This window comes from Sminthopsis crassicaudata, chromosome 3 (genome assembly GCF_048593235.1).
Source record: "Sminthopsis crassicaudata isolate SCR6 chromosome 3, ASM4859323v1, whole genome shotgun sequence".
In the NCBI taxonomy this organism is placed as follows: Eukaryota; Metazoa; Chordata; class Mammalia; order Dasyuromorphia; family Dasyuridae; genus Sminthopsis; species Sminthopsis crassicaudata.
This window is the reverse complement of record NC_133619.1, coordinates 191,519,651-191,544,740: the sequence shown is the minus strand read 5'-3', so window position 1 is coordinate 191,544,740 and position 25,090 is coordinate 191,519,651. Positions and strand designations below refer to the sequence as shown.

At 32.9% G+C, this 25,090-nt stretch overlaps 1 protein-coding gene across 1 annotated transcript in view; it reads left to right on the top strand.

Moving 5' to 3' along the window:
* Window positions 1-25,090, top strand: part of GBE1 (1,4-alpha-glucan branching enzyme 1) — a 258,453-nt gene that overhangs the window by 209,255 nt on the left and 24,108 nt on the right. Inside the window, exons 13-14 of the mRNA XM_074299786.1 lie at window positions 18,947-19,131; window positions 20,632-20,764. Of these exons, the coding sequence (XP_074155887.1) occupies window positions 18,947-19,131; window positions 20,632-20,764 (318 nt within the window). The remainder of the gene's footprint in view (window positions 1-18,946; window positions 19,132-20,631; window positions 20,765-25,090) is intronic.

The following is a 25,090-nucleotide window of genomic DNA, read 5'->3' as shown; positions in this document are numbered from 1 at the left end:
TACAATCTGTTCATTTTTCCAGAGAAAATTGAGACTCCTTAAAAATTAAATGACTTTCCCAATCTCATACATATATTTAAGTGGCAGAATTTGGATTGGAAGTTAAATTTTCCAACTTCAGCACTCCTTGTACACAAAATACTAAAACAAGTTTAAACATTTTAAGTTTCACCTTTTGTTTTTACCCCAGATGTCTTCCATTCTTCCCCTTAACCTTTACTTTCTCTTCTTTCTTTCTCTTTTCTCTCCCAATATCTGTCGCTCCTAAGGCAAAAACCATATTAGCATGCAAACCATTAAAGAAATAAGCATTTATGACAAAAGTCTGGTACATTAATAAATTGTAATTTTATTTCCTAAAGTCACATATGCAAATAACAGTCAGATGTCACAGTGGATAGAGGACTATGATTAAATTTAGAAAGCTGTTCTTCAGTAATTTTTCAGTGTTGTCCAACTCTTTAATTACCCCAATTCCAAGTTTTCTTGGCAAAGATGCTAGAATTGTTTGTCATTTCCTTCTCCATCTCATTTACAGATGAGGAAACTGAGACAAACAGGTTTTAGTGACTTACCCAAAGTCACACAGCTAGTAAGTGTCTGAGATCAGATTTGAATTTAGGAATATTATTTTTTCCTGATTTCCAGTCTCTAGCCACTGACCAACCAACCTTGCCTTTGAGTCATGTAGATCTAAGTTGAAATAGTCTTAGCTATATACTATGTGAACCAAAGCACATCTCTTGTACTCGTTTTAGTTTTCTCATCTGTAATTTGGGAAAGAAAATAAATAATATTTACTTTGCAGAATTGTGAGAATCAAATTAATTATTTGAAAAAGTTAGAACAATGTCTAATGCTTTTTAAAATTCTAAATTTTAAATTCTAAAAGAGACTGCTGCTATGAAGAATTTATTATTAACATGTATATTTTGATATATAGACCCATCCTTGTGAAGGTCCGGGCTAGCTCCTCTGAAGGTCTCAGAATAAGTCCTTGTCAGGATAAGCAAAAGTCTTTGCCCCACATTGTGGGCACCAAAATGCAAAAGTCCTGTCATCTCTCAGTTCTAATCCTTCTCTGGGAGGAGATCTCTGTGAGCAGATTTCTTGGGAAAATTCTGGAGTCTCCCAGTCAGACTCTTTTTTCCTGTAGAGAGCCATCCCAACTCTGACCTACAGTAGACTCACTTCTCCAGGCCCAATGTTGTTTCTTTTATTCTCCCAGAGAAAGGGGTGTATGAGAACTCAAAGGCTTATGGGAAAATTACTTCAACCAATGAACTTGCTCCTTTTAAAGGTTGTGTAAACTTTTCCTTTTCATATGTAAACTCCTCCTCAGAAGTTCAAAGGGGTAAACTCCCCTTAAAGGCCAGAACCAAAGGTGTGAACTAGAGAATTGTTAAGTACCAACTTAGCACTTAGTAAGAACCTAACACATCCTGTTTAATTTTTTCACTAAATTTTTGACCTTTAACTGGAATCTAGTTAGTGAGCTATCCTTTTCAACTTTTTGTTGTCTACATTCATGCCATTGATATATAGGTCTATAATAGGTCACCTATACATTCCGTTGGCAACTTCAGCATTAAACCATTGTTGACTAATTTTTGAGACAAGACATTCAAACAGTTATCAGTCCATTAAATTCTGTCACATCACACAATTCATCTTTTCCAAAAATATAACATCAAGGATTGTTAAATGCTTTACTAATTTCTATATTAAATAATATTTAGACTTCTAACAATCTAGGAATTCTGTCAAAATAGAAGTGAAATTAGTCTGATATCATTTGTTCTTGGTAAAATTATACTGGATTTTTCTGATCACTTAATTATTTTTTAAAATAATATTTTCCATCATTTTGTCTGGACTGGAAAGTGAGTTGGAAGTTTTTTCCTCTCAGTTTCCAGTGGGAAAATCTCTTCCTCTGCCCTTTCATTCTTTTGTCTCCTCGTTCCAATCTCATCTGGATATAGCAAAATCTTTTTGTGAGAAACCTATGGATCAGTGATCATCTCTCATCAGAAGAGTTTCTTTCACTTTCATGAGCACTAGATCTCTTAGCTGCCCTTTGACATTCATTGTAGCGTATTTTAAAGCCAATAGCTCTATCTTTGGTAGGTGAATGTTTTGATCTAGCTCAATTTTCATTTTATTTTGATGGCAATACAATGTCTGCAGAATAGTTAACAATCTGAATACTGTACTTGGTGTCTTTTGAGCCTCCTTGGCAGTCCCTTCCAACCAGGAGCTAAATCATTCCACATTAAAAACCTGTTCCCTTTTTCCTGAGAGCACTCTCCCTGTAGGATCCAAAAAGGTTCTTTCTTGGTGCCATTGTGCCAACCTACCTGCTCTGTATTTATGATGTTATTCTCCCAACTTTACCATGAAAGATGGTGGATTTTGGTATGACTCCTGAAACAGAGGATTGCAAAATTGCACCTGGGGAGGTACAGTTGGAGACAACTAGATTGCTCAATGGATAGGGTGCTAGACCTGTGGACATATCTGGTCCCAGACATTCAATAGCTGTGTGAATTTGGGCAAGTTGCTCTGTTTACCTTCATCAACAGGAAAAAGAAATGGCAGCGCATTCTAATAGCCTTTTCAAAAAAATCACATGTACAATGTGTCACGAAGTAAGAATGTGTACAGTGTCACAAAGAAGTAAGCACACATCTGAACAACAACATGGGAAAGTAGGATCCCTTTAATACTACCCAAGTTTAAGGAATGCTCTAAAGCTCCTATCCCATTTATACATCCAAAGGAATATTAAAATAAGCAGACCATGGAGGGAAGGTATATCATGTATCCAATTTCCTAACCTGATACACTTTGACACCATTAGAGTTCTCCATCATGCCTTCTTCCTTCAAGAAATTCATCACTGGAAAAACTCATTATCCTGCAAAATTAAATTAGCATTCACATTTCATCAGTACCTTCTTCCCCTCTTACAGTAAGGCAGAGCCATGGGTCCAGGACATTCATTTAAGAACACCTAGCACAATCATCTCCCCATTTCCCCTTCTCTACTATGCTGATTTGAGATTTGTTCCTTCTTTCCTCAGAAAACTCTCATCATCCTACCAAATAATTTTATAAAATCATCTGGATAAAAATTATTCATTCTCTCCATACTTGCCACAAATAAGATACTTAGTCCTTTTTTATTACTGTTAGTAATTCTCCCCCCCAGAATATTTATAAGTAAAATAAAATGTATGATCACATGTCAAACTTAGAGCTTATTAATAGAAAAACAATTTTTTTTTTTACCTTCCTGGATACCACATGAAGATATTGTGCACCAAATACTTGATTTTATGAATATTAAAACTTTGTGTTAACTTAGGCAAATTAATTATCCTGCCCAGTCCTTATTTATAAAAGTCATGTTACATTTGGCTATTTAATATAGTATTCAGAGGATACATTATATCATAGACATAAAAATTATTGAAAGGATAGACTATTGTGTCAGGGAGTTTCATTACATAATAGTTAAGGTAAATTTATCATATCGTTACCTATCTTTAACATTCTTACAAACTAACTCTTGTTGCAAAGCTTTGGATAACATTTTAAATTAAGAACAGGAATATTCCCATTTGTAATCTTGTATCTAGTGAATAATGAATATTTATTGATTCATAGGTCTTGATATGTGTCATTTAGGATGTTGAAGCTTTTTCAAATGTCTGACAGGTTTAATGATTCATTTTAGACTTCCAGAAATTATAGGACAAAGTTATTTTGCATATCAGTTTGCTGTGTCGATTTTAACATGTATTTTAATCTTTGTAATATAATTAAGCATATTTTGGGCATTCCCTATCTACCTGAATGTCATTTTTAATTTAGTTCCAACTTTTCTGCCTTTTTTAAAAATATTGCAGAGTAAATAATTTTTAAAATTTTGTTCCTATAATAGCGTTGTATATATCATTAGGTTGTCCTATTGAAAATAGAGCTGAACCATACTAATTTAACCTTATTCAGATTGTGTTCTTTCCCTCAATATATACTTTGTTGTTCCATTTTTGCTTTCTTTTGCTTTATCAATATTGTCATGTATTTATTTTTTATCACTATGCCCAAAAAGTTATCAAAATGTGCATACCCTTTGATCCAGCAATGCTACTACTGGGGTTATATCCCAAAGAAATACTAAAGAAGGGAAAGGGACCTGTATGTGCCAAATTTTATGTGTATATCAACTTAGAGTGGTTTTTGATTACCTGAAAACATACTAAATTTTTTGTCACACATACCTTTTTCCCCTGCAAAACTACATTAGTAGCTACTCATTCAAAGTGGTAACCTTCTTCAAAATAGGGTATCTTGAATTTCAATAGTGATATGTGGTTTGTCTTTAACATTTTAGAGATAGTAGATGTAGGTTTTTTTGGTTGCTGAAAAGGGTTTTTTTTTGTTTGTTTTTTTTTTTTAATTTTTAATTGTTACATTTATTTTTTTCTGAATTAAAAAAACCTGATTGTGTTAAAGTTTTTAGATATATAAATGGAAATATTTACTAAGAAATAGTTTTGAATAGTTTTTATAGTATATTTTGTTTATTTCTTTATGTTATTTTATGTTCTTTTAAAATATATAATTTATAGGTTGAAAAGAAACCATTTCCTTGACTGGAAATAGTTATATTTGAGTTTTGAATATTATTAGAATGATTATGTCTCCTTAAATATCCTAAGGTAAGTAAAATAGGAAAAGTAGAACATTTTTTCATTATTTTATTGTAGAATATTAAGTAAATTTCTTCCAACATGTATAATAATACTATCTAGTTTTCATGGAGAGGGAAAAATAGTGTTTTGCATATCTATGCAAATGTAGCACACTTCTTAAATTATTTAACACATAAACAGAGTTTAAAATTCTGTTTTGTTTTGGTTTTTTTAAGATTTTGTCAAGGAGCCTAACTTATTAATTCCTCAAGTGCAAGGTCTTTATGTCTATCTTGAATTCCCACTGAATTGCCTTGCACAAAGTAAATGCTTTATAAATATTTTTTCCATGGGTTGCCATAAAGATGTTCTCTCATTCTGTTTTATCATTAGGTGTAGGACCCCTGTTGAGAGTCATTTATTCCTGGTATTATCATCTTGGGGAATAAAGGGAACCAGAGGCATGGAATTTAGAACCCTTAGAAACCTTTGAAAACATCTAACTCAGCCACTTCAGCAGACAGTACAGGAGTTTTTTTTATTGGACATCCTCATAGCTGACATCATGATTTTATGAGAGACAAAATATAATAGAAGGAACACTGTATATGGAGTCAAAGATCCTGGGTTTATATACCAATGTATGATCTTGGGCAAGTTATGTAACTTTTTTGGTGACTAATCTTTTGATCTCTAAATTTGGTATTGAACTAGCTCAGTAGTAGATCCATGACAGATGCAAAAGAAAGAACTTAATCAGCATTTATTTAATCAGTAAATACTGATTACCCACTAATTGCTAGGTGCTTGTGGAAAATACAGAAAAAAAATACAAAAATGTACCTGTCTCTCTTTTAGGATGGATTTAGTCATATATCTGTTTATGTAGAGGAAGGAGAGGGGAAGTACATATGTGCACATGTGCTGATGAGGGAAAATTCCTTTAAGATTCCTAAAAAAGGAAAGTCTGGGTTTCAGTATAAAGGAATGTTTAATGAAATCTCAGGGGGAAGGTATAAATATTCAGAATCTCAAATGTTAATATATTTAGAAATAAATTTTCATTCCAGTTAAGGGGATTAGTGGGTTAACAATTCTTTTTTTTTTCTTTTTTTTTTTAATTAAAGCTTTTTTTTATTTTTCAAAACACATGCATAGATAATTCTAAAACATTAGCCCTTGCAAAACCTTGTGTTCCAGTTTTTCCCTCTCTTTTTCCACCTTCTCCCCTTGATGGCAAGGAGTCCAATATATGTTAAACATAAAAGAAATATATGTTAAATTCAATACATGCATATATATTTATACAATTATCTTGCCACACAAGAGAAATCAAATCAAACCAGAAAAGAAAATGAGGAAGAAAATAAAATGCAAGCAAACAATGACAAAAAAAGTGAAAATACTATGTTGTGAACCACACTCAGTTCCTACAGTCTTTTTTCTGTGTGTAGAGGGCTCTTTTGATCACAAGGCCATTGGAACTGGTATGAATCATCTCAGAATTGATTGTTGTATAGTCTTGTTGTTGCTGTGTAAAATGATCTCCTGGTTCTGCTTATTTCACTTAGCATCAGTTTATGTAAGTCTCTCCAGGACCCTCTGAAATCATCCTGGTTATTGTTTCTTACAGAACAATAATATTATGTAATATTCATATGCCTTAATTTATTCAGCCATTCTCCAATTGATGGGCGTCCACTCAGTTTCCAGTTTCTTGCCACTATAGAAAAGATTTCCACAAACATTTTTGCACATGTGGGTTCCTTTCCCTCCTTTAAGATCTCTTTGGGATATAATCCTAGTAGTAACACTGCTGGATCAAAATATATGCACAGTTTAATAACTGTTTGGGCATAGTTCCAAAATGCTCTCCAGAATGGTTAGATCCATTTGCAATTCCACCAATTTATTATATAATAAATATAATGTCCCATTTTTCCCACATCCCCTCCAAAATATTTTTTCCTGTCATCTTAGCCACTCTTAGAAGTGTGTAGTGGTATCTCAGAGTTGTCTTAATTTGCATTTCTCTGATAATATTGATTTAGAGCATCTTTTCATGTGACTAGAAATGATTTCAAATTCTTCATCTGAAAATTCATTCTTCATTTTTCATCTGAAAATTGTCTGTTCGTATCCTTTGACAATTTATCAATTGGAGAATGGCTTAAATTCTTAATATATTTTATATATTTTAGAAATGAGGCCTTTATCAGAACACTTGAATATAAAAATGTTTTCCAGTTTGTTGCTTCTCTTCTAATCTTGCTCCACTAGTTTTGTTTGTACAAAAACTTTTTAACTTAATATAATCAAAATGATCTATTTTGTGATAAATAATGATCTTCTAATTTATTTATGATATCATTCTTTATGTTTAGATTATGAACCCATTTTGATGCTTAGTTTCTGCCACTGGTTTCCAATTTTCCCAGCAGTTTTTGTTAAATAGTGTATTCTTATCCCAAAAGCTGGGGTCTTTGGGTTTGTTAAACACTAGATTATTATAGTCATTGACTATTTTGTCTGTGAACCTAACCTATTACACTGATTGACTATTCTATTTCTTAGCCAGTATTAAATGGTTTTGATGACCATTGCCTTATAATATAGTTTTAGATCTGGTACAGAAGGTACAAACCTTCATTTGCATTTTTTTCATTAATTCCCTTGAAATTCTTGACCTTTTGTTCTTTCAAATGAATATTGTTTGTAAAGGGCCGAAACTCTGAAAAAGGTATGCTTGACAACCCAGAACTCAAAGCTAATTACCTATTCAATGTGAGACAATAACTCTATTAGCATATGTTTTGTATAAATGTAAATGTCTCTTCTCCCGGCTTAGTGCTTACTGAATGTTTGGTGTTTAGATAATCATATAGACAAGGATTTAAGGGTAGGGTGAGAGAGTGGCAAAAGAGTGACTTTGCAGGAAGAGGAGAAAGAGAGAAGTTGGTGACTTTGGACTGGAGAATCCAGGATACATCTTTGGCGAGCCTATGGCAGTTTGCCTGCTTCTTTCACTTCTCCTCCTAAAGACCAAGGAATTTTACTTATATGACTCTGGCTGATCCTGAGGCCTCTGGGGAGCTACTGTGGACTTCACAATTGTTATTTTTTCTAGGTCTGTAAAATAATTTCTTGGGAGTTTGATTGGTATAGCACTAAATAAATAGATTAATTATTGCAGTATTGTCATTTTTATTATATTTTCTCAACCTGTCCAAGACCATTTGATATTTTCAACTGTTCAGATCTAACTTTATTTGTATGGAAAGCGTTTTATAGTTGTGTTTATATAGTTCCTGTTTTTCCCTTGGCAGATAGGTTCCCAAATATTTTATACTATTGACAGTTATTTTAGATGAAATTTCTCTTTGTGCCTCTTGCTGTTGGACTTTGTTGGTGATGCATAAAATGCTAATGGTTTATGTGGATTTATTTTGTATCCTGCAACTTTGCTAAAGTTGTGGGTTATTTTTAATAGTTTTTAGTTGATTCTCTAAGGTTCTCTATATATACCATCATATCATCTGCAAAGAGCGATAATTTGGTATCCTCATTACCTACTCTAATTCCTTTAATCTCTTTTTTTTTTTTTCTCATTACCAAAGCTAACATTTCTAATACAATATTGAATAGTAATGGTGATAGTGGGCAACCTTGTTGGGAATAGTTCTAGTTTGTCCCCATTCCATATGATGCTTGCCTGGGAAATGGTTAAATAAGTTGTAGTACATGAAGTTGTAATGTAGTACATTATTGTTCTATAAAAAATGATGAACAAACTGATTTTAACAAGTCCTAGAAAGTTACATGAACTGATACTGAGCAACACAAGAAGAATCAGAAATACACTGTATACAATAATAGCACTGTGCATAATATTGGAGTCTCTTCTCTTTCTTCTCTGCAAAATGATGGTAAGAATGCTACTTTGCTTCTCTTAGGATTTAGTGAAATTAAAGCAATAATACAATTATTAGCTGTTGTTATTCTTTGCATAATGCTTGAGTCTTTCACAGAACTTTTAACATAGCTATTACACAATATTGATTGTTTTATCTTACTATTTTGTAGCTTGGAGCCCAACCAGAAACTTCCTCGTCCATTTATCTCTCCAAATCTAAGAGTTCATGGAAATTGTAGAATGTAGAATAGGAAATCTTTCCCCTGATACTCTTCTACTAAAGATCTTTTAGTTCGAAATCTTTTTAGATCTAAAATCTTTTAATTCATTTCTTCATTTCAAATTGGATTTTATGATCTCCAGAAGCCCATCATTCTGCATTATATAAGCTGATACTGAAACCTGGTACAGCTTCTCTGGCTACCCTTTCTAGTAATGGCTGCACCTTCATTCATTTCCCCTGGTTTCCTGGTCAAGTATGGAGAGTTGCAATGTTTCTTGCCTCTGCATTGCCACTTCTAGAGTTTCTTCTTTCCCCTTTCCCCTTTCCCCTTTAGTAATCTTTCTCTTCTTTTGAGGTTTATGCTGTTCATAAATATCACTTCTTTTCTTTATTCAATGAGTTTGATGTGTGGCTTACACTTTTATTTTTCCTTTTCAACTCCTGCCCTCAAACTCAGGTACTTCAGCATACATATTGATCCTTCTTCAAATATCCTAACTTCTCAGTTTCTCAGTATGCTCTCCCACGAACTATCTCATTTACACACAAATAATCTGACTCATAATATTAGCATCACCCACAAATGTACCACTCATGTTCAAGAATTCTGAAATCTCCTTATCCATCTATAATCTGTTGACCTTTCATCTCCTCCTTTGCTTTCCCTTACAAAGCCCTTCATCTTCACCATAATGTCAAGTCCCTTGACCTCTCAGTCCTTTGACCCTAGGTCATCTCTTAACACTAGCTACTGTATCTCCCCATCTTGAAACCTTGGTAAATCAATTCAACTTTATCTTTTCCCCATCTCATGAGTTCCTTGATTATTTATATCACCAGTTATTCCTAGCCAATCCTCAACCTTGGATCATTCCCACCCTTTATCACTTTTTCATACACCCCATCATTTCTACACATATGTGCTAAAGGTGAGGAAAAATCATGTAACTCTTCTGACTTGGTCCACTACATAATTTGTTATATAGTCTTAACTGGGCCTTCACTGCTCCTAGTCAGTCTTTCTATATCTTTCTTATTATTCCACTCTCCCCAGCAACTTTTCCAAACATTTTCATCCTTCCTCAAACCCCCCAAGGCTTGTTATCTCCCTACTCTCTTATTTGAGAATCGTACCTTAAATTTTGCAGCAAAAAATTTGAGCGCATTTGTCGTGAACTCCTCCCCTATTTCTCATCTCCCATCATTTAGCTTCCTTCTGCCACTTTATTTTCTTTCACCCTTGTATCACAAGAGGAAATGGCTTTACTCCTTACTAATTGTAACTCCCCTACTTGTTCAAATAATCCCATTTTCTCTCTATCTCATCTCCAACAGATTTCTTCCTCCATCATCCCCATTCTGTCACTTATTATCCATCTCTCTCTATCTAATGCTTCCTTTCCTACTGTCTACAAATATGTCCCATCCTGAAAAAGCTTTTCTTTGATCCTTCTATCCTTGCTAAATAATCTGTGTCTCTTCTGCCATTTATAGCTATACTCCTTGAAAAGGCTCTCTCCAGTAGGCTTCCATTTTATCCCCTTTCATTTTCTGCTTAATATACTTCAGCTTCTACTCTATTGTAGAGCCCTCATCACTTTACTCTGGACTATTTCAGTAATGATCTGATGGGTCTGCCTAAAGTTTCTCCAATTCAAATCCATCCTTCATTCAGCCACTAAAGTGATTTTCCTAAAATACAACTCAGATAATGTCACTACCACCTCCTATGTAACAAACTCCAATGGTTTCTTGTCTCAAAGAGCAAATATAAATTGTTTGGCATTCGAAACCCTTGATAACCTTTTCCTCTCCTACTTTTCCAATCTTTTTACACTTTAGCCTCTAATGTGTAGTCTTTGATATAGTGACACTGACCTCTTGGCTGTTTCAAAAACAAAAGATACTTCAATTTCTCAGCTCTAGGCATTCTTTTTGGTTGCCTGAAACACTTTATCCTCTATTCTGACTGCTAAGTTCTTGACTTCCTTTAAGTCCTTCCCAATTCTTCTTAATTCCAAGAACTTCCTTATGTTAATTATTTTCTCTTTATCTTCTAACTTGCTTTTTTATATTTATTTGCTTATTCTCTCTCATTGCCATTAGATTATAAGTAAGAACCTCTAGGACAGGGCGTATCTTTTGCCTCTTTTTTGTATTCCCAATGCTCAGCACAGTAACTGGCACTGATAGGCATTTAATAAAACAATATCTTTTTTTTTTAGTTAAAACTTTTTATTTTCAAAACATATGCATGGATAATTTTTCAATACCGAACCTTGTAAAACCTTGTGCTCCCAAATTCCCCACCTATCCCCTCCCCTAGATGCCAAGAATCTAATATATGTTAAACATGTTAAAATATATGATGAAACAATGTCAATCCATTCTGTTTCACAGGTTTGAAAAAGAGGTTATATATAGAAAAGAACATGTTATTTATGTATTTCTTGTTTTTTATATGAAGAAGAAAAGGCAGATTTATTCACTTAATAAATGTTCATTGGATTGGCCTCTATGGCTCCTTAATATTGTGGCAGTGTAAGCTAGTATTAATAAACCCATATTTTTTTTCATATGCCCTTTTATCCCTTGATATGCTTCTCAGATTTATTTGAAGTGTTCACATAAAAATTTGATGATTTTATATATGTGTGTGTATGTGTGTGTGTGTGCGTGTGTGTGACACACATATACATATAACTAGAGTGAATTTTTAAAAACTTGATAAAACTACCAGAATAATGAAGAAACATAAATGCTTTTATTTAATATTAAATTAATACATTTAGTAATAGCTAACATTTAAATAGATTTTGTACTTATATAGTATATGCCACATTTCCTTTTATGAAACTTTAAAAGAGAACAATAAAAAAAACTAAAGTTTAGTAACAATTTAGAATTTCTTTTCTTTCTTTTTCTTTTCTTTTCTTTTCTTTTCTTTTTTTTTTTTTTAAGTGGAGATCACTGACAGAAGTCAGATGATTGGGAGTATCTTGAAAAGAGGTTCCTTTTAGTGAATATATGTTGTAGATTGGGCCTGTCCTTTTATGGAAGATAGAATAGATAAGTGGAGAGAGAAGCTGACTTTCAGTCAAAAGACCTAGGTTTAATTTCTGATAACCTAGATAATAATAGATAATACCTATGCTTCATATATGTGATCATTTAATTTCTCAGGGCTTCCTTTTCAGTATCTGTAAAATGGATTGACAATATATTTATAACAGCTATTTCATTGGTATTTATTCTACCTGTTCTATCAAATCAGAAGAGGTTTTATCTTTCTTCTGCCCTACAGATCTTCAAATAACTTATATTCAGCTAATAGGGTAGCAACTTCTCTTGTCCATGTTAAACACTCCCAACACCTTCAATTGATTCTTGTATGACAGGGACATAAGGCCTCCCACTAATCCTGTTCTACTTTATCAATGTCCTTTATAAATTGTGGTGCTTTCTATTCATACTACATCTAACATGAGCAGAGTGCAGAAGGACAATTGCCTCCTTCCAGGAAGCTTAATCCCTTGTTTAATTCAGCCCAATATTTCAGTAAATATTATTACTTAAAAGACTTTTTCATTTCAGCTTTATTTCATTAAGACAGTTAATAGGGAAATTTCATAATACTTATATTAAACACAGTGCTTCTTGAATCATATTCAGAGAGAAAAATCAGAACAAAAGACAAAAACAGAAAAAAGGAATGTGAACATACTATGTGGATTTATATTCAATCTTTTTCTGGATGCAATTGGTATTTCCTGGCCAAACTCTTTTTGAACTACTTTGGATCACTGAACCACTTACAAGAACCAGGGCTTTCATAGTTGATCATTGCATATTCTTGCAATTATTATGTACAGTTTATTCCTGGTTTTGCTCTTTTTGCTCAGTGTGAGTTTGTGTAGATCTTCCCAAGCCTTTCTAACAATAATATTCCATTACCTTCATATACCACAGCTTATTCAACCATTCTCCAGTTGATGGGCATCTACTCAGTTTCCAATTCTTTGTTACCACAAAATCGATGCTATAAACATTTTTGCACATTTGAGTCCTTTTCTCTCCTTTATGATTTCTTTGTAATGTAGACCCTATTGTGTCACTATTGGGTCAAAAAGTAAGCACTTAATAAACCTTTGGGCATAGTTCCATATTGTTCTCCAGAATGATTGGATCATTTTACAACTCCAACAATGCTTTAGTGTCACAATTTTCCCACATCCTCTCCAACATTTAGAATTATCTTTTCCTGTCATCTTAGCCAATCTGAGAGATGTGAGATGGTACCTCAGAGTTGTTTTAATTTACTTTTCTCTAATCAGTAGTTATTTAGCGTATTTTTTTCATATAAATGGCTTTCATTTCATCATCTGAAAATTGTTCATATCCTTTGACTATTTTTAATTGGGGAATGACTTGTATTATAAATTTGACACAATTCTTTATATATTTTAGAAGTGAGACTTTTATCAGAAACACTTGCTGTAAAGCTTTTTTACTTTGCTCTTCCTTTTTACCTTGTTTGTGTTGGTTTTATTTGTACAAAAACTTTTTAACTTAATGTAATCAAAATTGTCCATTTTGCATTTCATTGTATTTAATAATTCTTTAAATAGATCTGAGGGAGATAATATGGAAAGGAATAAAGAAGCAATAATTTTTTTTAATTTACAATATGATAAAAAGTGATTAAAGGAATTCAAGTGGTAATGAGGAAACTATCACTTTTTTGCAGATGACATAATGGTATACCTAAAGAATCCTAGAGAATAAACTAAAAAACTACTGGAAACAATTCACAACTTTAGCAAAGTTGCAGGATACAAAATAAATCCACATAAATCATCAGCATTTTTATATATTACCAAAAAAGTCCAGCAGCAGGAAATAGAAAGAGAAATACCATTTAAAATAATTGTAGATAATATAAAATATTTGGGAGTCTACCTGTCAAGGCAAAGTCAGAAACTACATGAACACAGTTACAAAACACTTTTCACAAAAATAAAGTCAGAACTAATCAGTTGAAAAATATCAAGTATTCATGGGTTAGACTGAGGAAATATAATAAAAATATCAACACTATCTAAATCAATTTACTTATTCAATGTTATGCCAATCAAATGCCCAAGAAATTACTTTACAAATCTAGAAAAAAAAAATTAATCTGGAAGAACAAAATGTCAAAAGTCAAAAATTCAAGGGAATTAATGAAAAAAAAAATGTAAGTGAAAGTGACCAGGTCTAAAACTATATTATAAGCCAGTAGTAACCTTTTGGTACTGGCTAAGAAATAGAGTGGCCAATCAGGGGAATAGGTTAGGTTCAAAGAACATAATAGTCAATGACTGTAGTAATCTAGTGTTTGACAAACCTTAATTCCCCAGCTTTTGGGATAAGAACTCACTATTTGACAAAAACTGGGAAAATTAGAACTTAGTATGGCAGAAATTGACCCACACCTAATACCATATACCAAGAGAAGGTCAAAATAGGTTCATGATTTAGAGATAAAGAGGGATAATATAAGCAAATTAGAAGAATAAGGCATAGAACATAGCAGATCTCTCAGATCTGTGAAAAAGGAAGGATTTTGTAGTCAAAGAAGAACTGGAGTACATTATTGAATAAAAAATAGATAATTTTGTTAAAAAGTTTTTATACAAACAAAATCAATGTGGAAAAGATTATAAAGAAAGCAACAAACTGGGATAAAAGGGGGGGCAAGATATGGAACACAAGATTTTGCAAGGATCAATCTTAAAAAATTATCCATACATATATTTTGTAAGTAAAAAGGTTGAGGCAGCTGGGTGGGTGGTGCACCAGTCCTGAAGTCAGGAGGACTTGAGTTCAAATCTGGTCTCAGACACTTAATACTTCCTAGTTGTGTGACCCTGGGCAAGTCACTTAACTACAATGCCTTGAGGGGGGGGGAAAGAAAGAAAGTAAAAAGCTTTAAAAATTTACAATATGAAGAATATTTCTTAGCCAATAATTTCATGGTTTTGTTTTTTGTTTTTGTGTTTTTTATTGTATACCCCTTGTAACTGCCCTGAAAAAAAGAGTTGCAAGTATAATTTGGGAATGTATACAGTTTAACCTTTAACTAACAATTTTTTTCTTTCCTATTTATCTTTTTATGTTTCTCCTGAGTCTTGTATTTTCAGATCAAATTTTTGGTTCAGCGCTGGTCTTTTCATCAGAAATGATTAAAAATTCCTTATTTCATTGAATGTCCATCTTTTCTCCTGAAAGATAATTTTCAGTTTTGCTGGATTAGTTGAACTTTGGGTTTTCCTTTACTTTCCAAAATTTCAGGATCCCTGATCCTTTAAGATAGAAGCAGCTTGGTTCCGGATAATCCTAACTGTGGTTCCTTGATATCTGAATTCTTTCTTTCTAGCTGCTTGCAGTATTTTCTCCTTGATATCTGATAACTCAGGAATGTAGCTACCGTATTCCTTGGAGTTTTCATTTTGGGGATCTTTTTCATAAGATAATGGATGGATTCTTTCAATGTTGTTTTTACCCTCTGGTTCTAAGATATCAGGGCAGTTTTCCTTGATTTTTGGACCGATATTGTCCAGGCTCATTGTGTGATCATGGTTTTTGGGTAGTCCAGTAATTCTTAAATTCTTTCTCTTGGGACTCTTTTCTGGTCATTTGTTTTTTTTCAATGAGGCAGTTTACATTTTCTTCTATTTTTTCATTGTTTTGATTTTTTTGACTGATTCCTGATGTGACATTGAATCATTCTCTTCCCTTTGTTCATTTCTAAATTTTTAACGAATTATTTTCTTCAGTTAGCTTTTTTTATTTCCTTTTCCATTTTGCCAAATGTACTTCTAAAGGAATTGTTTTGATAAGGTTGTTTTTTTCATTTTGAATTTTATTTTTTTTAATTTTTTTAAAATTTATTTAAAACTGAATATTTAAAATTAAAAAAAAATTATCATAAACTCAGCAAAACATCAGGGAGAATGCAAGATATGTGACCACAAATGTACATTTCAACAAATGTATAGAAAGGATTACATTCATGACTGTCCATTTTTTCTTTGCTTCCTTGTATGTTATTCTTTTGTTCTCTCCTATGAACTTTTTACTTTATTCCCTGCTCCCTTCATCTCTCCCCTTCCTCTCCTAAGCAAGCTACCATTAAGCATGGGTATATTTTTACATATATTTATTTATGTATGTGTATATGTGTGTTGTGTGCATATTCGCACACATATACTTATACACACATACACCAACATGCATAAAGGCATGTATACATCTCATTTACATATATATAGGCAAAGCATCTAAAACAATATTAATGTGGTTGACATATAGATATTTCTCTTGACTGAGTCATTAAGTTTCACTTTGAGATCAATGATTACTAATTCTATTTTTTCCTAATAAATTCTAATCCTAGTCCTTGTTATAGTGTTTTTATATATCTTTTATTTCCTATCCCTATCTTCTACTTTATCTTCTACTTTAATTCTATTCTTTAACTTGCCTTATTATTACTTAACCTCCCCCCACTTATTGATCCTTCCTATAAAGCTTCTCTCCTCAGCTTTTTCTTTCCTTTTTATCCCATTCTCATTAAGGTATGTATGGACCATCTTCTTTTAATCTGAATTTCCTTCTGTACTCTATCTTATCCCATGCTACCTTTTTACTTCCTTTTTAGTCTTTCCTATTAATCTGTGTTCCACTGCCATAAAATTATGCACCTTCTATACTTCACCTTATTCTATTCCCTCCCCTCTTATTTCGTTATAGATTTTTTAGGGGTATTCTACTTCATGGCACACATGTGTATACCTTATTCATATAGCATTATTACTATTTTAATTTTTTCCTTGAATTTTGCTTTTTAGAGTTAGATCATCCATCACTCTGCCCCAATCTTTCTTTTTATCTATCCACTTACTGATGTAAATCTTAAATATAGGGTATAAATTTTCATGTAGAATGTAAACAATTTGTCCTTGTTGAGTCCTTTGAAATTAATTTTTGATGTTGGCTGTTATCTATTGAATTTTCTGTTGGGGTTTGATTGAGGCAAAGTCCTGAAAATGTGTAAGTTTGTTAAATGTCCTTTTTTTTTTTTTTTGCTATTGTTCAATATTATGTTTGGGTTTGTTGGATATTATATTTTTGGTCACAGTTTTAATTCTTTAGATTGTTGATACGCATTATTCCAAGATCTGCAGTCTTTTATTATAGCTGCTGAAAAATCCGGTACAGTTCTTTATAGCTCTAACATGTGTGAATTGTCTGGTTTATTGCTTGTAAAATTTTCCCTTTCATCTGGGGAGTTTCAAAATCTGGCAATAATATTCCCATGTATTTTCCATGTAGGATCTATTTGAGATGGTAATAAGTGGATTTTTTTCTGTTTCTATTTCTGTAGCACCAGTACAGTTTTCTTCAATCATTTAAAGTTCATTTTCTGGTCACAACTTTGAAGTCATACCTATTCTTATATTTTCTTTTCTTGATCTGTTCTCCAAATCTGTTGTTTTTCTTTCACATTCTCTGCTATTTTTTTTTTCATTCTTTCTATTTTGGTTATTTCTTGGTCTCATAGCTGTACTGGCTTCCCCTTGACCAACACTAATTTTCAAAGAATTATCTTCTTTATGATTTTGTATCTCCTGTAGATGGTTAGCTAATTTTTTCATAATCTTGTTGGTTTTTCTTGAATGGTTCTTTTTTCTTAAGTGTTCCTCAGTCTTTCTCATTTGATTTTTGAAGTCTTTTTTTAGTTCTATAAATTCTTTCTTTGCAAATAGGCATTTGACATTACTCTCTGGAATAGAAGAGACTTTTTTTTTTTTTTTTTTTTTTTTTTACTTCACTGTCCTCTCAAGATGAATCCCAGTCTTCCCTATTACATAGTGAGTTTCTATGGCTTGGTTCTTCCTTCTTTGCCCATAAATTACTAATATTGCTTTAAATGAGAAATTATTATTGTAAGCAACTCAACCTAGGGTAGGAATGATGATGCCTGTAACTTCACTTTAGCTTTCCCCTCTGACCTGGAACACCAAACCAGAAACTTCACCCTCCTGCAAAGGTATGTAGCCAGCAGTATCTTTGCCTCACTGCTGGTTCCTTTGGTCTAGGGCAGTTTTTCAGCAGCACAGCTGAGGTTCCCAAGAAGTTCTTTTCTTCAATTTTTTTTTCCATTTTGTCAAATTTATTTTTTAAGGAATTATCTTCTTTACTCATTTCTGTGCTTCCATTTTCAAGTTGTTGAGTTTTTTTTTCTCAAGCTGTTGATATTTTGTTTATAACTCTCCTTCTGAGAAAGCTCATTTCTTTTCCTAATTTTTATTCTATATCTTTTTGTTGATTTTTAAAATTATTTTTGAGCTCATCCAAGAGAAACTTTTAAAACATGAAACCAATTTATATGCCTTTTTGCCTTTGCTGTCCTCTTCTATATTTGTGTACTGATCTTTCCTGTGTTGCCATAGTAGCTTCTTTGGTCAGTGCTATTTTTTTTTTTTTTTTTTTAAGTTGAGCCCTGCTTCTCTGGCACAGGAAACCTCTTATAGCTTTTCCACTCTGGGGCTTAGGTTAGATATCTTATACCTGGCCTGCTGAGCTGCTGGCCATTTGAGGCAGGATGGAAGAAGTAACATTGTTGGTCTGTACTTTGGCCAAGAGCCTCCCATGAGATTCCCCATGCTATGTCTGTGTTTGTCCGTGTTCCCCTTGCCAAGTGAAAGAAAACTTTTCTTAAGTCTTTCCAAGATATTTTAAACTGGAAAAGTGTTTCACTCTGAATGTTTATAGATTCTGTCACTCCAGAATCCATTCCTAGGTATTTCTGAGGGAAACTGCAAGGAACTCAGGCAACTTATTGACTTCTCTCTTCCATCTTAGCTCTGCCCATATCCATTTTTGTAGAAGTCATACTTCTAAAATATATATATTGCTTCTATTGAATTTTTAAAATCATTTATTGTTTTTTCTTTCTTTTTTTTGTGTGCAAAATTTAAGTTTAATATCATGATACATACCTATAATTTGTTTTAAAATATTTATCTTTCTAACTTACATTTTCAAATGGATGTTTTTATACAGGTAATGAATTTGGCCACCCAGAATGGTTGGACTTCCCAAGAAAAGGAAATAATGAGAGTTACCATTATGCTAGGAGGCAGTTTCATCTGACTGATGATGAACTTCTTCGCTATAAATTCCTCAATAACTTTGACAAAGATATGAATAATTTGGAAGAAAGATTTGGTTGGCTTTCAGCACCTCAGGTAAGCTCTATTCAGAAAATGCTGTCAACTATTTAGAAAAGTATAATTTTAAAATTAATATACAGTTCTTTTAAATGACAATTAATTATTCATTTGTATAGCATCAATAATATGATTCAGATGATCAAAACATGTCACTAAATTCTTTCCTGAAAGTAATGTAATAATTTTCTCACTATTATTACAGTAATTTTAAAGGTTAGTAATTTTTTAAAAAATTGATTGAAATAAAAATATAAAACCTTATATAAAGCCCATTGTAGAATTGTTGTGAAAAGACCATAATTTCTTAAAACATTTCATTATAGAACTATATTGTTATTTTTTTAAAAAAAGGAATGGCATATGTTTTCTGTTTGGCTTTTCTTTCTCTTAATTGCCAAATTTGGTTCGTTTCACTAGTAGCCATCATTTCTGACACTTTTGCATTTTTCATGAATCTGACTCATAATCAGAACTAGATTAGCAATTTTCTGTTTACTTTCAACAAATAAAATTAATATATGTAAATTTTTTCCTGGTGAAATTTAATAGATGTTTTCTTCATAAAGACACAGTTTAACAGTTGTCTTGAATATGACTGAAATGAATGCAAAAATGCAGTTTTCCCCAGAAATAGTGAAATAAAGCCTCAGTTCTGCAGAAGCATTGCTGAGGAGCAAAACTCTTAGTGTTTTCTTTAAACCCTTATCTGTTCTAAATTATCAAAAAATAATGTTTGGGTGGCAGTGGATAGAACACCAGCCCTAAAGTCAGGAGGACCTGAATTCAAATCTGGCATCAGACATTTAACACTTCCTAGCTATGTGACCCTGGGCAAGTCATTTAATTCCAATCACCTCAGCAAAATAAATAAATAATATTTTCTTACTCCCCAAGACAGGAAAGATAGAAACATGTCCTCATATGAATAAAATTTAAAATATCATTAGAAAACTTAAAGTTATAGACAGTTATCTTGAATTAGAATTTTTGTGCTCTGTTTTAAAATTTGCAAATTTAAATGTATATAATAAGTGTAGATTCTCATTTATATATAACTTTTATATAACTATTGAGGAACTTCAAAGTCTTGTTATGACATAATCTCACAATTATTCTGTAATGAAGATAAAAATAGAATTATCATTGAGTACTCAGAGAAAAAAATAAATTCAAGAGTAAAAGCCTTTTTGCCAGATATTTGAAAACCACATTTTCATAACACATATACTTTAAAATTAACCATAACATATAAGCAATGGATAATTGTTTGAATTATTTTTCCTTCTTATTACTATTATTGTCATGGAAAAGACGTGATTTTTTTTCCTGAACTTTTTAAATATGCTTTATAGATTATTGTTTTTTCATTTTTTTTTGTCAAGACTATAGTGCATCTTTTAAAAAAAATAATTCTTTAGATAAGTCTTTTAGTAAAATATAAAGCTATTGTATTAAGTATAAAAGCTATTTTTTCATTTCTAAGTAATAATTGAAATATATTTTTAATTTTTGTAGGCCTTTGTGAGTGAAAAACACGAAGCAAATAAGGTTATTGCTTTTGAGAGAGCAAATCTTCTTTTTATCTTCAATTTCCATCCAGAAAAGAGTTTTACTGATTATAGAGTGGGAACAGCATCATCAGGAAAATATCCTTTCTCTTATTACAAAATATGTTCATTTGAATTACTGTGAATACCCCACAGGTAAGAAAAAACCCTTAACTAAAAGTCAAGTTCCCTGGATTCTAGTTCTATTTCTAAATGTATAATCTTGGGCAAGGCATTTAATTTTTTTCAAATATAAAATGAGAAGGTGAGAAAATGAGAAGATAATCTCTAAGGTCATTTTCTATCTAGAAAATGAGCAATTCTGTAAGTCTTAAGATAATCATCTATCTCTCTGGTTGCTAAAATATCATAACTCTTAAATATGCAGAATTCTCTATAACCAAATTCAGTGAATCACATTCACTCTACTTCATATACATTGAACAGAACAGGAGCCTTGTTGTAGTATTAGTTCATAGGTATATTTCTTCTCACCTAACTTGAAGACCTAACTCACCTAACTTTGATACCACTGTGTCAAACCATAAAGAACTTCCTCATGATTGCCATTATCCTTTCTATCACCTTCAAAAAAAAAGTAAGAAAAAAAGTTAGATTTTATTAATTGATGGCATCTGAATTTTTTATCTGGTAAAATCTTCTGGGGCCTAAATCTTGTCACAAGAACTACTGAAAATTATTTATTAATAAATATATTTCTAGTAATACTCTATAAGGTAAATTTTCTCTTTTTCTCATACTTACCAGTCTCTTTGAAGTACTTATGAAAATTCAGTCTGAAAAAAATTTCTCCAATATTGGAAAGTATGTTTTTAATTCAATCACAGTCTTTTGTGATTGAAAAGTAAGAAGAAAAGCATACCTCTACATAGTTGTTTTCCTTTGTCCTTCATCTTCTACTATGACTATCTATTTCTCTAAGGTGTTATTTCCACTAAGAGTATTTTTACTTTCATAGAAGGATCTTTGATATCTTAAAAAGATTTAATTACCCAAGGAAATTAATCTCTTATGGTGGAATTTTGTTATCAGTTTAAGTACAGTTAACTAGTTAAGTACAGTTTAAGATACTTTGTGCAAGAGTACCCTTACCAGCACTTTTCTACTCATCTCTACTCATCCATACTTCTTCCTTCAAAATTGTTCTATGTTCATGAGATAAATTCTAAGAGTTAGAGAGATGATTAGACAATCTATCCTGTTCCCTAACATTTAATAGATAATTCTCTTTAAAGAAATAGTTTTATAGAAGATTTTTTTTTATCCTCCCAGAGAATGGGCATGGGATAATGCATGGGCTTCTGGGAATTCTGGGAAAAATTACTTCAACTTGCTCCTCCTAAGCATGTAAGCTCTTCCCCAGGAATTCACAAGTAAATCTCACAGTAAAGGCCGGAACTAGAGAATTGTCAAGTACCGACTTAGCACTTAGTAAGAACCTAACAAGATGTTTCTTAGCTTTTCTCATTTGTTTTGAGGTCTTTCTCTTTTTTCTGTCTCTCTCTGATGGACAAGGCAAATACAACTCGTTGGCACCCATCTGATTTCTTTTCCATCTGAAGAAATACAAGCAAATCCTCTCTCCCAGGCAGTTAACCTATCTAATTTCCTCCTATTTCCCACTTTCTAAATCTCTTCTCATCTGGCAATTACATTGGAGTTGTTTGCACTGGACACAGCACTCTTGGTTTAAAAGGCCTGTATTCTTTCCAAGTGTAATCCATTTTTGCTATCTGATTGCTTTTTGGCTGACTTATCAGGTAATCCCTTTCTGCCATGTGATTGCTTTTCTGCTGGTTGATTTCCCTGAATTAGTCTACACTCTGATGCTCAATGGAGTCCTCTGTTGCATTTTGGACATGGGGTATTGGGTCTTGTTCTCCCACCCTGTCTTCTCACTCTATCTCCATAACTACACTGAGCTCTTAGATGTCCAATTTTTCCACATTGAAAACATCGCCGAGTTCTCTAGAAGTCCTTTGCCAGGAGGGACCCTGTCTTTCCATGTTCATCATAGTCTGGGTGTAAAAAGCATTTGTTCCTACTGTAGCACAGTATCTTATGATCTCCTCTTAAGAAGCAACTTTGTCTAGTCCCCATATAATTCTTTTGCACAAAATCTGCAAAAGGTTCATTGGGACCTTGCTCTATTTTAGTGAAAGCCTCTCCCTGATCTTTCTGTCTGGGGAGGGAACCCCAAGCTTTTATTGCAGCCTTAGAAAGTTGCTCATATACTGTCATGGTATAATTAATCTGTTCTGAATTCTCTCCATATTGACCTTCACCAGCTAATTGCTCAAAAGTTAATTGTGTGTTAACTCCTGTTTCTATATTGCATCTAACTTGGATCTTACATAATTCATGAAACTCGCCAAGCCACAATAAGTTTTGTTCAGGTTCTAGACATGTCCTTGCTATGGATTTCCAATCATTCGGGGTTAGGACTTCATAAGACAAACCATTAGTAACATTTTAACATAAGCTGATGTAGCCCCGTAAAGGGTACAACCTATTTTCAAATCTTTAATTTTATTCAAATCTAAAGGTGTATATCTTCTCCTTTTTTGACCTATAGAGTCAGTATTTTCAATCACAGGGTATGCATGTATATAATCACTTATATCCTGTCCTTCTCTCTTAGCTTTAACCAATGCTTTTTCTAATCTTCTTTACAGGCGATTCTGTTTGTATTTCTGCCTCTTCCCCTCCTCCTTCTTGCTCCACCCGTGAAGGGTTAATTGAGGGAGGACATGGGAAATGCTCCTATTGTTCAGAATTGTACTTAACTCCATTGTTATCTGATTCATCCTCTTCACCTAGTTTAGTTGGCTCCTCCTCCTCTGACTCCTTTAGTCTAACCATTTTTAAAGCCATTTGGATTAAATTGTAAGTATGAAGTGTATCTTTGGAAATTGAGTTTGGTTTGGAATTGTAGTGTTCATCTAATTGCTCTCCTACTAATTTCCACTCATCTGGATCCAATTCTTTTTCCAGAGAAAAACAAGGACATATGACCTGCACAGTTTTTAAAAGTTCAGTAATCTCCTCCAAAATTATAATCAATCCTTGGCTTTTCATAACCTTGATAATGCTCTCTAAACATTTTCTTTGAACAGAAGGCATTTACCCTATTTTACTGAAATTCTACTTTAACTCTTTAACAAAGTTGAACAAAATTTAACAAAAGTTTAACAAAGTTTCCTTGTTACTCACGTTTCTGGGTCAGAGAGTCTTTTCCACTGAGATCTGGATCAGAGGCTTTTCCACTGGAATCAGGATCGTGTCTGTCCCTGTTCGGGCGCCAGATTGCGATGGTTCAGTCTAGTTCCTCTGAAGGGCTCAGAATAAGTCCATGTCAGGATAAGCAAAAGTCCTTGCCCCCATGGTGAGCGCCAAATTGTCAAAGTCCTGATTGTCTCTCAGTTGTAATTCTTTTCTGGAAGGAGGTTTCTTTTCTCTGTGAATCTTTTTTCTCTGTCCTCTTCTTCCCTTCCAAAAGTAAGGGATTGCTGGACTTGAAAATCCGCAAATCCACAGGACGTCTTCTTCTTGACCCAATCCAGAACTGACTTTCCAGACTCTGACTTCTTCTTTTTATCCTCCCAGAGAATGGGCGTGGAATAACTCAGGGGCTTGTGGGAAAAATACTTCAACAAATGAACTTGCTCCTCTTAAACATGTAAACTCCTCCCCAGAAGTCCAAAGGGGTAAACTCCCCTTAAATGCCTGAACCAAAGGTGTGAACTAGAGAATTGTCAATTACCGAATTAGCACTTAGTAAGAACCTAACATCTCATTATCTCATTAGCACTTAGTAAGACCCTAACAATATGCAAGGCCTGTATACCTAGTTGAAATTTATTGAAGTATATGTTACTATTCTTTACAAGTAATAATGCTTAATTTATTGTGTCAATGTGCCCAATGTCTAGCACATAGTGTGTGGCACATAGTAAGAGCTTAATAAATAGTTATTAATGGATAGATGACCTTCAGAGATATAGCCAGATGGATCTCAAATCCATATATATCAGATTTTAGATGCAGATATCTATATCTCCTTTGGCTACTTCTAAATAAAGAAAACATTTTCCTATACCTGTAGATTAATTCTAACCTTGCACCAGTGTTCTCCCTAAATTGTCCCTATGTAAAAATTGGTTTTAAAAGAAATCTGTTTCTAATGGCAGTCAGTTATCGGGGAAGCCTTAGTCCTTTAAGTGGTGGTGGTGTTGCATGCCCTTCATTCTTAAAGAATAGGTCCTCAATGAGGACCATGACTTTAGGGCCCTATGGGTATACTTGAAGACTTAAGAACATTAATTGTTCAAAACCAGGTATTCTAGTGTTCATGGACAGTCTTTTGTGAATATTATTTGGTGAGATCCAAGAAAATTAACTCTTAG